Genomic DNA, 16,823 nt, shown 5'->3' on the forward strand with positions numbered 1-16,823 from the left:
CAAGTCAATAAGCTTACAATGTGTGTGTGCCATTGTGCTATTGGATGGAGCTGCTATCAGCTGCAGCAGCTGAGATCAGATTTGATGACTTCAAACAATGACAGTAAGGAGATGATAAGTTACAGGAGTGAATGGCCGAATATATTAGAAATAAACATCAGGCCCAAGCATCCAAAAACATAGTTCTTTACTCAATTTACAGTAGAGTTAAGTTCCTCTTCTTGATATTCTGTGCAAGTTGTCTGTGAAAAATGTTGAGGTGTTGCTCGAAATTGTATTTGTGTCACTGTTGATACAATGTAACGCATGCCACCAACTTAACCTCTGAAATCTCCACTAAGACCTCTGAGCCCTGAAGCGTTTGGCCTCTCTTCCAGATGACCACAGTGACCCTGGAGGACTTGCCTGCCTATAGCTTATCTACTCTTGCTAAGTGGACTCAAGTTCGGACCCTCACCCTCAGACGATGTGGTCTTAAATCCCTGGAAACCATCAACCAGTTACCACAGCTTTGCTTCGTCGATGTACAGGTGGATATTCACTATATATACATATTATTTATATATAATATATTAGTTTACTGTCTTAATGCCACATGTTTTCACGGGGTATTAAGTAATCCAAGATCTTACTTACCTCTATTCTTTGCTGTTTGTCACTTAGATATTATCTTTGGTCTGCCTGTCAACACAGGCATATTTTGTTGTGTCCTAATACCTTCATTTTCTTTGTCTCAGGAAAATGAAATTTCATCTGTCCACTGTGAAAATATGAGTAACCTACGGGTTCTTAAGCTCGGCCGCAACAACCTGAAGTCCATCCATGGTTTAGCTGGTGCTGAAAATCTGGACGTTCTGGACCTCTCACACAACTCCATCACCCGCATCGGTGAGAACTGGAAATTCACTATTTACCTGATATGATGCAACATCAACTTTGATGTTTAGAATATGTCAATAATTGAGAGATTGTTGTCATTTTGATGTCCACAAGAGGGCAGCATCTCCCTTCTTATCAGCGCTGGCCTTCATTCACTTCACTACAATATGCATTGAGAAGTGATTTATGTACTGAAGTGAACTGGAGCCCTGAGGCAGACATAAAGACATAAATAGATATTGGCTGGGCAAGAGGTTAAACGCATTGACATTTAAAAAAAGACATGATACATGACATGATAATGCTTTGTTTACAGCTTACAGACAGACTCCCCCTGTGCTGTTTTCCCATCTCAATAAATGGTGTCTCATTTTTCCATCCCACTCCTAGCTGGTCTGAGGTCTTTGAGGAGACTGCAGACGTTGTCAGTGGATCACAACCACCTGATTAGCACCAAAGGACTGAGGGATGTGCACACTCTCCTGCACCTGAGCTGCTCACACAACCACCTGGCAAGCGTGGAGGGTCTGGAGAACAGTGCTCTGCTCAACACACTGGATCTGAGAGACAACATCCTAACTGAGGTGAAAAATAAGAGCTACTGCTGATCATTGAACTCACTGGTTGTGATGGCACTGCTCAGTGTCCTCAGTGGGATCTTTATAGAAACTCATTAGGATGTTTAAGGGGGATTGAGGGGCTTGTAATTCAACAGGTTACGTTCACATCACTCTGTTTTGATCTTGTCTGGATGTAAAGGATTTGTATATGGGATTGTAGGGTTTTTTATGGAAAATCAGCAACAAAATTATTTTGGAAAACATGCTTCTGAACTAATTGTTCATACGCAGAAAACATCATACACATATAATGAAATGTTTGTTTTCATTTTCTTATTAAGATACAGAAATACAAATTCCCTTTTTTGGTTTTATAATCACAAAGCCCAAATTAAATTCCTGACTGGGATATGTTTGTAAAGTTTGTCATATATATATATATATATATATATACACATATATACATATATACATGTGTGTCAAACCTTCAAAACAATTGCTCAATTGTGTTGCATATGCATATGAGTTATTTAAATCCAGCACTTGTATACATTGCTCAATTTTCCTACGACTACAATTTAGTGTCATGGCCTCTTATGGAACATTTTTAAAGTTTACCCAGCCTGTAGAAAAATAACAAAACATAAAATTCTAAATGATATAAAACACACAACATGATTTGACACACTCGCTCCAACCCTGCGGGGCTTCAAAAGGATGGATGGAATAAAGGAACATCATATTTTCTTCAGTCCAACAAAATTGAACCATAAAATGATTTGTGTAACAAACTCAATGTACACCTAGCTGATCTGAGCATGATGCTGCTTCGTGTTCCCACATAAGATACTTCAAGAGCAAATTTGCAAGTTGAACAAAGATGATCTTTGAGCTGAAAGTTACCAAACATGAATTGCATTCTTGAATTTATCAATGAATGAATATCAATCACACAGGCTTCATTTGAACTAAAAGAGAGATGCAAAAGAGTCTTAACCCAACGTTCCAGGGCCCTGACACTGGCACACCTTAATGACAGGGACTAATTAACCTTGTTAGTTACATTTCAGATCAAATGTCTTCCATAAGAATGGGCTCGAAGCAGTTGGAGAGAATTACTGAAGCATGTCTCTTTCTTTTTAATTGCTTATTGAGGCAAAGTTGAGGAAAAGAAAACTAAAGCAAAATGAAGGCGTATACTTGAAGTAATTGGTATGAAAATGCATGTAACTTTCGTGTTTTCTAAGGCACCCTTGATTGCAGCAGGGTGTAACTTGTGGACACTGATGACTGTAAACACAGCAGGACTAACACAACTGACATTGATGGACGGGGTCACTGGACCAGCAGCAGCAGCAGAAAGTTAGTCTAACCCCACAGTGTGACCAGGGTTAGCTGACAACTCTACCCTGTTTTTTCCATCAGCCCCCCAATCTGAACAACCACATCCTCCTCAGAGAGCTGCATCTAGATGAGAACAGCATTTCCTCCCTGCAGGGCCTCACTTCTTGCTGGCTTCCCCTCATGCAACATCTCTCTGTGGCCCGAAACAGGTATATTCCTCCAGTTGTACCTCGCTTTTCTTTTCTCCCCGCAGTGTAGATGGATTTAAGTGTTAAAAAAAGGAACGATGATTGAGGGTGAAATTCTGGTGGTGGAGAAGATGTGGCGAGCTTACCTGCAGGCATACGTCATAAGCATGTCAATAGTGTATTTTAAATTCAAATAATAGTGTTTTAAATAGCTCTCACTGCCAGTGGGGGAAGACAAAAGTTCCACACTTGGCTTTATGATGCAGCGTAGCTCTAAAATGGGCTAAACTTTCTCTGTGTGTCCTAGAATCACCCAGCTGCCCTCCATGGCTAATTCTGTGTCCCTTGCAAGTCTGGGTCTTCAATTCAACTGCCTTTCAGGTAACAGCTTGTCTTGATTAAATGGGCTGTATAAATGTCATTTCCTCATCATAAAGGCATACGTACCTCTGCTCTGCATATAATGTGGACAAATTCAAAACCTGTGTTGTTTCAGCTTCTTTTTGCTGACTTTACTTTATTTTCAGTCCCTCGCTCCCACTCAGCCACAGATGGGTTTCACTCTACAGAAGAAGTTACCAGAGCTATACATTTACATGCACCAAACCTTTTAGGCATAATCACTTATGATCCCATCTATTTTTATATGACGCCGCAGAATTCACAAGTCTCTAGAACACATCTCTATTTATTGAATCCAGTCGATGAAGACACTAGATGAGACGGTGGTGAGACTGAAGAATCGACTGAAAAATACACATTGACAAGCTGAAGTCATTTTACCCCCTTCTCTCACAGAGCTTCAAAACGTTTGTGAGAGTCTGGAGGGATGTGTTTTCCTGCGAGAGGTCCACCTCACGGGGAATCCTCTTCAGCATGACAGCGGCTGGAGGTAAGGCGAGGGCTGGCCAGAGGATTTAGAGCAAATTAATTATTCTATTATTATCTATTATCAAAAGCAATTGTTTTCCAATGTTGATGCATCTGCTTGTAAGACAAGTCACTGCTATTTATTTAGTTGATTGTGTATTTATTTAACAGGGACAATACTTACAACGTTGCCACAAATAATTGGGGAAATATGATGAATACAAAAATCGCCAAGTGCCAACTGAAAAACGTCCCGACTGTTAAGTGTAAAGTTTGTATGTGCTCTGTACTCTCTAATGTTCTCGTGCCTGTTCACCTCTATAGCATCTGCTCCTCTGCAGTACCTGCCCCACACTTTCAAATCAAGATAGTGTTATTAGAAATTTCCATCGTTTTTTCTGGAAATTCTTTGGTCACAAGTTTCAGTTTCTGCTTCCGTTGCTCTGAAATATCACTCGCCATGATGGATGTTCAAAAGAACATACCAGTGGAAAGCTAGTATTTCTTTATCACACATTCAGTCTACTGGCTCAGGTAGTCTAAACATTCCAGCAGAACATAGGCCTTCCTGTCCACTTCCCAGGATTAGCACTGTGATCCGCGTCCGCTATTAGATTACGGCGACGCGCCACCGTCATCTGTGCTTACGTCCGCCGCACTAAGTGCTTGTGATTCCCAAAATATTGATACAACAGAAAAATCAATTATCTTTCAGTGTCAATTTGCTCATTCACTTATCATGCCTAAATATTTTACCCAAGTTAAGACGGTTGCAATGAGTTTATATGAAAAATATGCAGTGACCACTTATATTCTGCAATGATGTCAGCTGTTAAAGCTTTGCAAAGTTGTTTAACTCCTCAGAGCTCCTCACACCCTTTTTAGGAACAGCAAAATATGAAAAACTTTATTTCGCTGGCGCCTCCAAATAGCCCTGAGTGTTTCAGTTAAGAAAATACGTTTTAACATCATAACTGAGAATGTCCGTTGCACTTTTGTTCTCCTGACCAGTTGGTTTATTTTTTTTAATTGTAATAATTGTTTATTTAGCAGGGACTAATATATATTGTACCAGATGTGACTAAAAGCTCATTTTCATCTGTACTGTATAACATTTTTTTGTATTTGTTCTTGCTTCGTCGGTTATTCTATGTCCAAAAACCATCCTGAAAACACGGGTCACTTGTGGACATTTTCCCCATCTTAAGCCGTCACTGAACCTGAATATTTCAATGAACTTTAACTCACCTCCAATGCCAGCAGTGGAATTAACCCTCTGTATTTGCACACTCATGCCCTGGCCCTTTCATCCCGAGCCAGCGATAACACCGGCTAAATTAAAGCACCAAAAGGCAAGCGCTAAGAATTACACTCCCTGTATAGGCAGCCCCTGATCCAGCAGACGGGGAAGAAGAAAACACTGGGCCTGATTAATCAGGGCCACTTTAGGAGCATGTGGGTCAGAGGAAGTCTTCACTAAATGAAATACGGACTTGTGCTCATGCTGGAGAAGGAGGATGAAGGAATGTGAGCCAAGAACAGTATTGCCCTCAGAAAGGAGGATGAAATTTATATCAATTTAGGAATGGGTCAGCTCCAAGTATAGTTAATGTAGATATAGCTGCAAGGAGAGAAAGAGATTCATAGCTTTTACATTGTGAGGCTCTTACCTTCTTTTGAAAAATAAGGAGTTGAATTTATTTGGTTGAATTTATTTCGTCTTTACAAATACACAGTTTTCTCTGACGGAAAACATGCTTTGTGCTTTAAAACAATTATGAAAACTGAAACTGTGAGTGCATAGTGCAGAAGTTATTATCACAGTACAGAGGGAGTCGCCTTTCTGAGAACTCCCTATTTATTTAACCCATTGTAAACATCCACAACTGATGGCATCCAATTATTTACACATAGGTCTACTCTGCGTCCTCACAAGTTGCTCTAAGTGGCGTCCATTTGAATTGAATTACGTTACATCAATGAGCTCATGTAACCATCAAAAGGTCTTATTTGGGTTTGGAGCTTCATTTGAAGACAGCCAGCTAGGCAACATGCCCGAAGGGTTGGAATCTAATCCCGATCCGTGTCAGAGAGACCAAGTGGGCCACATCAAAACCGTATCCCTCTGACAGAGCACAGATCCCGTCCTTTGCAGTTGTGCCTTGTCTCAGGATGGCAGCAGGGACGGGACTGTTCTGGATGCTCTCAGAAATGAACTATTAAGTTTACAAACCATACCGGATTCAGGAGAAACCACCTGCAGCACCAAGATTACCCCACCATCAGCTTTTTTCACTGGATTTAATACTTTGCTCACTGCTTCATGTCTATTAGTTGTACAGTCAGTATTTATATGAGTAAAATGGAGCTTTGTTTTAAGAAATCCAGCAAGATCTACCCTCAAAATCATTATTATAGCCATGGAATGTCAAGAGATGCAGTAAATTAAAAATGCTCCAATATAACACACATAATGTGCTGCTGAAAGGTTTGAGTCGGAACACATTTCATCCTACTCTGGTTAGACAAGATTTAATGGTGCTCTGAGAATCAACTTTAAAAACTCAAAATGTTTTACAAATCGACCTTGTAGCCTGAAGGCTTGTATTTTTTTATACAGATTTTCTTCTTGCTGTTCCCCAGTGTCCTGTAGAGTTTCCAGCTTCACATTTTCCCACTGAACACAGACCACATTTGGCCTCCACTAGTGGATGCTCCGAGTCTGTTTCTCTGGCAGATAGTTGGGATTCTTCTGCATGGACATCCTTAGCCTCGGGCAGCAGCTCCCTCTCCCCCAAACTCCCAACCAGTCAGGGTTCCCCTCCTGTTCCAAGGCTGATACTACAGAACGCATGCCATGGGTAGAGTTCTTATCCAAAGTGGCTGCACATCTACACTTTTAGAAAACAAAATAAACATGTACTGTCTCAAAATGTATTCAGTGTAAATAGATGAGTCCAGAGGACAAGGTGTACAGTGTAGTCTGCATACAGAACAGCGTGTAAAATGAGCCTCAGTGGGACCCCAAACAGTCTTCTCAAAGTCTTTATTTCTCAAACTAAACAGAGGATGGCTGCTCCAACACTTTAGCATTTTAGAGGCTTTCTACCCACTGAGCAAAGCAGATAGACATGTGCAATGATACCTCATGGGAAAAGCTTTTTGTCTTTAAATTGAGTCCTATTTTGAAAATGCCTTATCTGAAATTTCAGCCTCTTCTTTCGAGCTCTGTTCACAGAGCTGCCAAAAGTCTTCATTGTCTTTGAATGTTGTTTATACAAACCGTATAAACATCAAGCTGTTTGTATTCACTGCAGTGGTAAAGAGTGGATTAAAATATGCTGCACGGTTATGTAGAACAATAGCAGCAATAGTATTGTCATTTACAAAGGCTGGAATGTGATGTGAATGTGTCAGCTGAAAAGGTATTAGATGATAGATTAAAATAAAAAACAAAGCCTGATTCTTCAGCTACATTTTCTAATTTAATTTCTATTTAAAAAATAATAATAAATAAATGTGGTTTGAACCACATTGCTTTTGTGGTTGAATACAATAAACTGAAAGAATTAACATTTACAAGTACAGAAGTAACATTTTTTAAATGTTTCCATATAAGCATGCTAAACTATAAGACCTTTTGTTGATATTATACCAACTACAAATAAAGGGAATTAAAAGGTGACCCTCATGAGCATTAATTTTGCTCTCCTTTGCAGATCCATTCTGCAGAAAGCAGTGCCTGTCCTGAGGGCAATCGATGGCCAGGAGGCAGACGCCGTTCAACAGGTCAGCTTCGCCCCAGGCAGCTTCCAAATGTTCTGCCAGGCTCAACTTCAGCAGACTCACGATTTACAGCAGCAGCACAGCAGGGAGCTCAGGTAAGGAACACATGACCTCCTGGTTGTGTAGATGCACCGTCAGCACGCACCGTCAGCACGCTGTGCTGCCATTGTGGATAGCGCAGGTCTTACCAGGGGTCTTCAGAGAGACTGGTTGTTCATCCTTTCTGGAGCTGCCATCGATCCATGGAGGGGAAAAAAAAAAAACATCTAATTTGCGATGCTTACTGTTAACTCGGATATCATCATTTTCATCTTGATAATATTCTCTAATACCGACACCAGGGATGTTAAGGGATTTTCCGCTCAGTTAGATAAACACACTTACATCATCTGTGTTGGTAAACTGAAATGTCCAGAGAGCTGATTTCTGAAGCAGCTCATGGAAAGGAAGGAGGGAAATACTCATCTCAGATTTGTTTCTTCAAATTTGGCTTTGAGGCAACATGTACTGTTGTTCCATTGTCATGGAGAACATATTTCCTCTGTCTTTTTTGTCATTTGTCACTGAATTCTGTGGTAAGTAATTATTGATTCCATACCAAATTTACCTAAAAACCCATAAAATGACCATTAAATTTAAATTTCTTTAAAGTTTTCCTCAACAAAATGGTATGTTTAATCAGTACTGTATGTGTGATTGATGGGACTTAAGGAAAAGAGAGAAATACAAAGAGAAGTCAAACTGAAGGGATTTATAACACACTTGAAAAGAAAAATGGAATCACATGTCAAGTCGGCGTTAAATTAGGATTAGGAAACAGGATAACATGATATAAATGACTGCAACTTATTCACAAGAGGTTGTGTTAAACGATTCATCTTGTTTTGATCAGCCTGTCAGACAGACACGAAGCGGTCAGGAATGTCAGCCATCTTCTTGTTATGTCTGATACATAGGGTGTAGTGAGCCTAAAGACAACGTCCATCTATTTTCACAAGTCCTTCGATGTCACTGGCCTCTGCACACGTTGACACTCCTCTGCGAGACGGACCACCAACACTTAAAACAGTGGTCAACTTTCTGCTTATCTTCATGACCCTTCCAAATTACACAGCACAAAAGATGAAACGTGGCTGCAGCTACCAGCATGGGTCACACCGAGGACTCCTATGGCTTGGAGGGGTAGCGTGGCGCTCCCTTTGCTTCACCCCTCACTGTGTGCCCTTTCCCCCCTGGCCTCTGGACAATGAGCCATTCTACGGGCTTTGCAAGGACCAACACAGCCATTTAACCTCTGGCCTGACCTTGTGTCTGACTGAGGTTTAGAGGAGGTGAGAAGAGTGCCACACGCCGGTCCACTGGTGACTGTAAGGTGGGAAACCATGGGATTTAGCAGGGGTATGGTTTCACAACATTTCCCTATAGGGTGCAGAATGGAGTTTGAAGCCTCTGTTGCTTACAAAATACATCTATTGTATACCTACAATGTACTTTTTAGGAGTTTTGCTGAGCAACTGAAATCTCTAAATATATTCTTAATACAAACAGAGGTATTCTGTGTCCCAGAGAACATGTAATTATTCATCAATCATATAGTTGAACAGAATATTCTCTATGTTGTTAACATCACATTTATCTCATATTTGCATGGTTTAAGAATAATGCCATTTAACCAAATCCTTTTCCTGGGATAAGTTAGTTATTGTTGATCTAAGACAGAACGTAAAACTCGTCTCTGGCATGAATGACGGATGACAGACGACCATCCCAACCTCCCACGCCACGACATAAAGGCCACCCTACTTCCGGCAATGACACTGAATGTTGATGTTGCATTTTAATTTGTGTGCTGCAAATCATTCAATATCATCATATTTAAAAATCCACGGCCCCTGTTCTTGGTAAAGATGCATGTCAAGGTTCAGCTGAAACTAATATGCGGCTTCAGAGTGCGAGTCTCTATAGTCTCCAAAGGGATTTGCTTCACATGCCACGACTTTTCAGTCATCTTGGTGAGGCGTCTATCCTGAGGGTGATGATCTGTATAGCCACTGCTTTAGAAACGGATCCAATCTACAATAAATAACACACTAAATACATTATACTTTGAAAAAGGCTTTGTCGACATATTTCCGTAACCTCAATTTAGCATCCCAGTGGTTGTCTCGAGAAAAAGACAATGGGATTTCTTTCATTGGATTATGGATTATTTCAGAAAATAAGGTTGGTGGCAATGATGTTTTGTGTGCTAGTATTTTTGTGTAAATTTTTTATGATTTCTAAGGCAAAAGCATCGGTTGCCTGACCCTGAGTACACAACGAGGCTCTAAAGGTGGACTAGTCAGTGTGATGACGTTTAATAGTCTCATTTAGCCACTTGGTGGCTACCACCTTTGTTATGATGCGTAAAAGTATCAAAATTCATTATACTGATGTTTTTTTTTTTAAAGAATATTTTTTTTCGGCTAGAGCGCCATTCAACCAAAAACCCATTGACAAGACAGCCAGCAATCTCTGGGTCTGAAGAGTAACCTTGCAACTATCATTCTTTCTAATGGCCATCAGGGGGCGCTCAGTGAACTACATCTCATGTGTCAACACAATGTATGTCACCAACACCACCGTTCGCTTGTCTCGCTAGCTAGCTAGCTAGCTAGCTAACTAACTAAGCTACGTTCCATCGCTAATGTAACGTTATCTTACCTGATGTGTTTTATCCAGCGATTTTTTTATCAGCAGGAAGAGAAAGATAGAGCTAGACCTGTTGTTAGTGTGAGTAACGTTACATCCTGGTACCCAACACGCAGAGAGACCTGTTGTTAGTGTGAGTAACGTTACATCCTGGTACCCAACACGCAGAGAGACCTGTTGTTAGTGTGAGTAACGTTACATCCTGGTACCTAACACACAGAGAGACCTGTTGTTAGTGTGAGTAACGTTACATCCTGGTACCGAACACGCAGAGAGACCTGTTGTTAGTGTGAGTAACGTTACATCCTGGTACCCAACACACAGAGAGACCTGTTGTTAGTGTGAGTAACGTTACATCCTGGTACCGAACACGCAGAGAGACCTGTTGTTAGTGTGAGTAACGTTACATCCTGGTACCGAATACACAGGCATCGTAGTGTCATAGTGTCTTTCTCATTATGTATTTTTACAGTCTTATACTTCAACAGTTATACAACAAAATGTTAATTTCAGGACTCATTCCTGCAGCTTTCTACTGCAGCATGACTTCTGCTGGGATCACTCAAATGACACAGCTATAGCAAATGCTGGAGTTCTCAACAATCCTGGTATAGAATCGAAGGGCCAAGTAAACAATGGTGATTTTGGTGTTGTATGTCTTATTTCCCTGCCAAAAAAAACGTTTTATATTGCAGTTTTATCATTCTAAAACGTTTTTTTGAACATTCCTGCTCTCTTATTTCAGTGGAATACGTATTGATAGTGACCCTGCAGTGAACCAGCAGGTACGGGGGGAGGGGGTCAGTGGGGTCACAATCCTTTCGGACCTCCCGACTGCCCTCTCTCTTGTCCCACTGAGAACGAAGAGCTAGGTCTTTGTGGAGAAGAAGTTGTACCACCTAAGGCTACTGGCCCTCCAGACTGGCTGGGCACTGAGACGTCTCTGCCCCCTCAGGGTTGAAGACTGGGAGGGGAGCAGAGCCAAGCATTGCTAATAGATTAATTAAGTTTCCAGTGAGGTGGCTTTGTAGTCAGTTTATCCCCTCACTGAAAGAGACATTATATGACATTAGGGCACACACGGAGCAGGCTGGCAACTCAGTTCATTGACCTTACCTCAGATGAACTTGTCAAGAATAAGAACTAAGTGTCAGCAAAATCTGATATTTCACGAATCACATTTTTCTGTGCAGCATAAGGGTTCAATCTTTCTCAAGAAATGAAGAATGCTAAATTAAGCTTCTTTAATACCATTTCATAACAAAATGACTCTGAATGTTATGCGTTGAATGATTAAAATTCACAGACGGCACAGATCTTATAAGTAAATTAATATTGACCTACAGTCTGGTGAGCAAAGATAATGCTGGTGTAGTTTCTTTAATATAACTATGATTTTCTTAGGAAATGTAAATGTTTGAGCTGTAGGTACGATGATTAAATCTGAACTAGGCTGTTTTCCAGATCCAGTGATCCACAGCTCTGGGAGGATTTACTAATATTGTTACTTGTCCCATTTAATTGAATAGATGTATCAAACAGTGTAGCTAAATCAAGTCAAAATCTAATTAAAACTAACACGGACATCCTTTTAAACTGGAAACTGCTGCTCCTAATAGATATCTGCTGAGCATCCCGACCCTTAAACGGTGTGATTGTTTTGTGTGCGTATGTTTACAGTGATGCTTCATCTTCCCTGGATGCTGTAAATACCTCGTGCCGTCACTTCACTGAGGCCCTGCAGCTGGCTCAGGACCAGAGATTTGCACATGAATGTGGTGACACCACTGTGGCTGCAGGCCTAACCCCACCTGAGGAAATATTGGACGTGGACACTACCAATGCTGAGAAGCATACTGAGCACCCAGAAATGGAGTCTACTGGAAAAGTCCCCCCAGTCATTCCAAACAGATGCAGCTCCTGGACTTTTGAGGAGAAGTCAGCTGCAGAGAGTCGACATGACTCATTCGACCCTGTTGCAACAAAACCAAAGACGGGATCAACAGTTAGCAAAGCTAACGCTAGCAGGGTTGACTCCTCTGCGACAAAGGGAAAAACAACTTCTTCCAATCTTGAAATGACACTTTTGTCAAACCATCAAAGTCTGGACTTCCACAAGTAAGTCACTGAATGTTCTGAGTCAAAAGGCCTTTTTCACAGAAGACAATTTTACTTGTCATTGTAGGAAACACACAGGTGTAAATAATGAAACTAATGATGGCTGAATTCCATTTGGCTGCTTTGATTTCAGGTTTCTGGTAATGTGCAAGGCCTTTCAATTAAAACTGGGAGATGTTCTTTGGCCCAATGGTAGCCAGTGTGCCAAATACAGGGGTGTCATGGAGTCTGAGATGGGCTTTTCTAGTTGGGATTGCCACCGGGTATTTCGCACACTGCTCAGGTGCTCTTTGGTTGCTTTTGGGCACTTTTGGATGCAGCTGACATCTGCTCTTGACGAGGAACTATATGAGGCCACCAAGTTTAATCAGTTTTGACATTTTCTGTGACTACGCCACTGTACAACACTACATTTTCAAGCAGAAAGCATTTGTCTCTGGAGAACTCTCACTCATAAAGTATTAGAATTTACTGCGCATGTGTTGTACCCCATTATGCAATATGAAGCCATGACATGACAACTCCTCCTTCAAGTCTTCTTGGCGTTTCTAGTAACTGTAGTGTCTGTGCATCAATTCTAACAACACAACACTGACAACAGATCAGTGACATGAGTTAATGTTGTGTTTGTAATGAAAGCCTCCAACATTCTTCCATGCCACACAAGTGGACGCTGCTGACTCAAAGCAAACACCCTCTTTTTAAAAAAGATCTTTTATATCATTCTTTTTATAGCATATATTGCATTTTATTAGTTTCTGCTGCAGATGATTTGTCATCATTGGAGCCTCCATTATATGATTTACAGCACGTGATGTTGAACATCTTATTCATTTTAACACGCAGCTTCATCATTAACACCGCACTATCTTTGGGAGGACGATAGATCTTTGATATGAAGGTTTGCTCTAGACAGCCTGAAACTCTCCCGAGTCCTGCTCTCCAGATGTCTGCTCAGAAATAAATCCACGGTTTGAAAGACGAAGGTGCTATGACGTGTGTGTGTGTGTGTGTGTGTGTGTGTGTGTGTGTGTGTGTGTGTGTGTGTGTGTGTGTGTGTGTGTGTGTGTGTGTGTGTGTGTGTGTGTGTGTGTGTGTGTGTGTGTGTGTGTGTGTGTGTGTGTGTGTGTGTGTGTGTGTGTACCCTTTTCGGAGCAGCACACCAGCAGTCGTGACTCAGCAGCTGTGGAGGAAATATAGACAGGAATGTGGGATCATCGGCAGCGTCTTCACAGCTGAGAAGGGAGGAGGAAGAGGAGGAGATGGACCTTCCTATATCAACAGTGTTGTTCACCAGGATTATGCAGCAACTGTCATCCAGGTAAAACTGGACCTGGAATTCTGTCAAACGTTTCTGTCCTTTTTGTTTGTAAGTCATACAAGTGGAGTCAGGCTATAACAAAGTTGCAACAATTTACTGTTTGTTGCCTCTGTTACATAGAAAACTTACCCACCGGGCTACTGTGGTATTTTCTACCCACAAAGCACAAGAGACCAGAGACTACCTACCAGTCTGGGACTGGTTTCACAGATACACATTTAGAGCATTGTCTTGCCCCACCACTGGGATCTAAAACAGGATCTAAAACACTTTTGTCCTGAGCTTGTAGTGCTGGGTACAATGATCTGTTACTGCTTAACGGTAATATCTGGCCTGACCTGAAACAATCAACCTGTTTAATTTACTGTCAACTATCAATGAGTCCAGTTCAGTCAACCTATCCAAGAAAATCCTCATTAGAGCAACAAAAGATTTAGTGATATGAGAGAGCATCAAAAAACATATGGTCAATATGAAATCATTTGTATTTTACTTTATTTATTTAATCTGTGTTTTACTTTATTTATTTAATTGTGGAGTGTTTCAAATGTCAGAATGTAGAAAAAATTACCCATCACCATTTCCCAGAGCGATGTCTGCTATCCACCCAAACTCTAATCCACGATATTCTACTTACAATGATGTCAAGCAGAGAGAAGCAGCAAACACTTCACATTAACAGGCTGGAATCGGCAAATTTACACATTTACATTATTTAGCAGCCTTGTGTAGCAAAGAGAGAGACTGCTTGTGAACCTGTTAATGCGTAAGTAAGAATTTCCAGTATTGAAGACTGAAGTCACTTTCACACAGTGAATGTCTGATTATGTCCATTTTCATCCTTGAACATCTTCACACCTCATAAGTGCTATGGAGCTTTATTCTCTGCATATAAAGGTGTAAGCTGCTGTTCTGAAAAACATGCTACTCAACACTTCTCCCGAATCTCCTCTCAACCTAAAGCGTGTTTGATGAGTCCTTTAGGGCTCTCTGAGGGAGAAGGTGGGGGTTGTGGTGGAGTGGAATAGTGTGTGTGTGTGTTGTGGTGTGGGGGTACAGCGTGATCAATCAGGTTCCAAAGAAGTGCGGTAGGAAGAGTTCTAGGATTCCTGCTCGGCTCAACTTGAAGTGAAGTGTGCCCCCCGCAGCCCGCTGGGAATTGGAGGATTTAGAGGCACACTGGAGCTCCATTTGTCTTAGAGCCCAGAGTCACACAGAGTTCAGACAGCAGAACACTCCGCAATTAAAATACATGTTAAGATGTTTTATCTCTCTAATGGGATAACACACAATATTTACGTTTGCCTCGTGATTCATGGAGACTTTATTTTCTTCCTCGGGTACCTCCAGGCGTCTTGGAGGGGCTTCGCTCTGAGGAGGAGGCTCGCATCTGCTCTGGCTGCCGTCACATGCCCCGACATCGGAGAGGAGGACACCTTTGAGGAGGTGGACGTGGATGAATTCGTCTTTGATGAGGTATGCAGACAAGTTCCTCACGTTCATAGTTCAGTCATTCCTTACCCCACACCCCGTCAGACACACAAACCTGCACAGAGGACGATACAAAAATGCCTTAATGCACACGTATACTTAACAAACATTCTCTCCATACACATGCAGACAATATATATGTAGACACATGCATGCACAGGTTGAAATAGACATAATAACACAAACACACGCACACAAAACGCATACCCACAAATTTTTATGAACTATTCTTGACTCTTAAGAGCTCCCTTCTATTATGTACTGTATTATATACACTTTATTATATAATATGAGAGGCAAAGTCACGGAAGCCTCTCTTTCTTTGTTCTTCCTTACCAGTTTCTGTCCAAAAATATAGACAATTTCATAGTGTGTCCCAGTTGCAGTGTATGTGAATGTCATAAGATGACAGGAAGTAAGCATAGACTTGAACTTTAATGCAATTCTATTGAAATGGTCCATTTATAAATTATATACACTTTATTGCCAAAAGTATTCACTCAACCACCCAAATAATATAAATCAGGTGTTCCAATCACTTCCATGGCCACAGGTGTATAAAAACATCACCTAGGCATGCAGACTGTTTCTACAAATGTGTGAAAGAATGGGTCGCTCTCAGGAGCTCAGTGAATTCCAGCGTGGTTCTGTGATAGGATGCCACCTGTGCAACAAGTCCAGTCATGAAATGTCCTCACTCCTAAATATTCCACAGTCAACTGTCAGTGGGATTAGAACAAAGTGGAAGAGATTGGGAATAACAGCAACTCAGCCAAGAAGTGGTAGACCACGTAAAATGACGGAGCGGGGTCAGAGGATGCTGAGGCACATAGTGCACAGAGGTCACCAACTTTCTGTAGAGTCAATCACTACAGACCTCCAAACTTCATGTGGCCTTCAGATTAACTCAAGAACAGTGTAGAGAGCTTCATGGAATGGTTTCCATGGTGATCAGCTGCATCCAAGCCATACATCAGCAAGTGCAATGCAAAGCGTTGGATGCAGTGGTGTAAAGCACGCCGCCACTGGACTCTAGAGGAGTGGAGACGTTCTCTGGAGTGACCAATCACGCTTCTCCATCTGGCAATCTGATGGAGAGTCTGGGTTTGGCGGTTGCCAGGACAACGGTACTTGTCTGACTGGATTGTGCCATGTGTAAAGTTTGGTGGAGGGGGATTATGTTGTGGGGTTGTTTCTCAGGAGCTGGGCTTGGCCCCTTAGTTCCAGTGAAAGGAACTCTGAATGCTTCAGCATACCAAGGGATGTTGGACAATTCCATGCTCCCAACTTTGTGGAACAGTTTGGGGATGACCCCTTCCTGTCCCAACATGACTGTGCACCAGTGATCAAAGCAAGGTCCATAAAGACATGGATGAGAGAGTCTGGTGTGGATGAACTTGACTGGCCTGCACAGAGTCCTGACCTCAACCCGATAGAACACCTTTGGGATTAATTAGAGTGGAGACTGAGAGCCAGGCCTTCCCTCCAACATCAGTGTGACCTCACAAATACACTTCTGGAAGAATGGTCAAAAAGTCCCATAAACACACTCCTAAACCTTGTAGAAAGCCTTCC

The 16,823-nt window shown here is 41.5% G+C and overlaps 1 protein-coding gene across 1 annotated transcript in view; it reads left to right on the plus strand.

Moving 5' to 3' along the window:
- The window catches only part of lrriq1 (leucine-rich repeats and IQ motif containing 1), a 37,055-nt gene that overhangs the window by 5,106 nt on the left and 15,126 nt on the right, over positions 1–16,823 (plus strand). Inside the window, exons 7-16 of the mRNA XM_084017885.1 lie at positions 378–530; positions 738–888; positions 1,270–1,463; positions 2,865–2,992; positions 3,279–3,352; positions 3,770–3,863; positions 7,561–7,722; positions 11,999–12,436; positions 13,595–13,757; positions 15,108–15,233. Coding sequence (XP_083874011.1) covers positions 378–530; positions 738–888; positions 1,270–1,463; positions 2,865–2,992; positions 3,279–3,352; positions 3,770–3,863; positions 7,561–7,722; positions 11,999–12,436; positions 13,595–13,757; positions 15,108–15,233 — 1,683 coding nt within the window. The remainder of the gene's footprint in view (positions 1–377; positions 531–737; positions 889–1,269; positions 1,464–2,864; positions 2,993–3,278; positions 3,353–3,769; positions 3,864–7,560; positions 7,723–11,998; positions 12,437–13,594; positions 13,758–15,107; positions 15,234–16,823) is intronic.

Source organism: Eutrigla gurnardus (assembly GCF_963514095.1).
Source record: "Eutrigla gurnardus genome assembly, chromosome: 9".
In the NCBI taxonomy this organism is placed as follows: domain Eukaryota; kingdom Metazoa; phylum Chordata; class Actinopteri; order Perciformes; family Triglidae; genus Eutrigla; species Eutrigla gurnardus.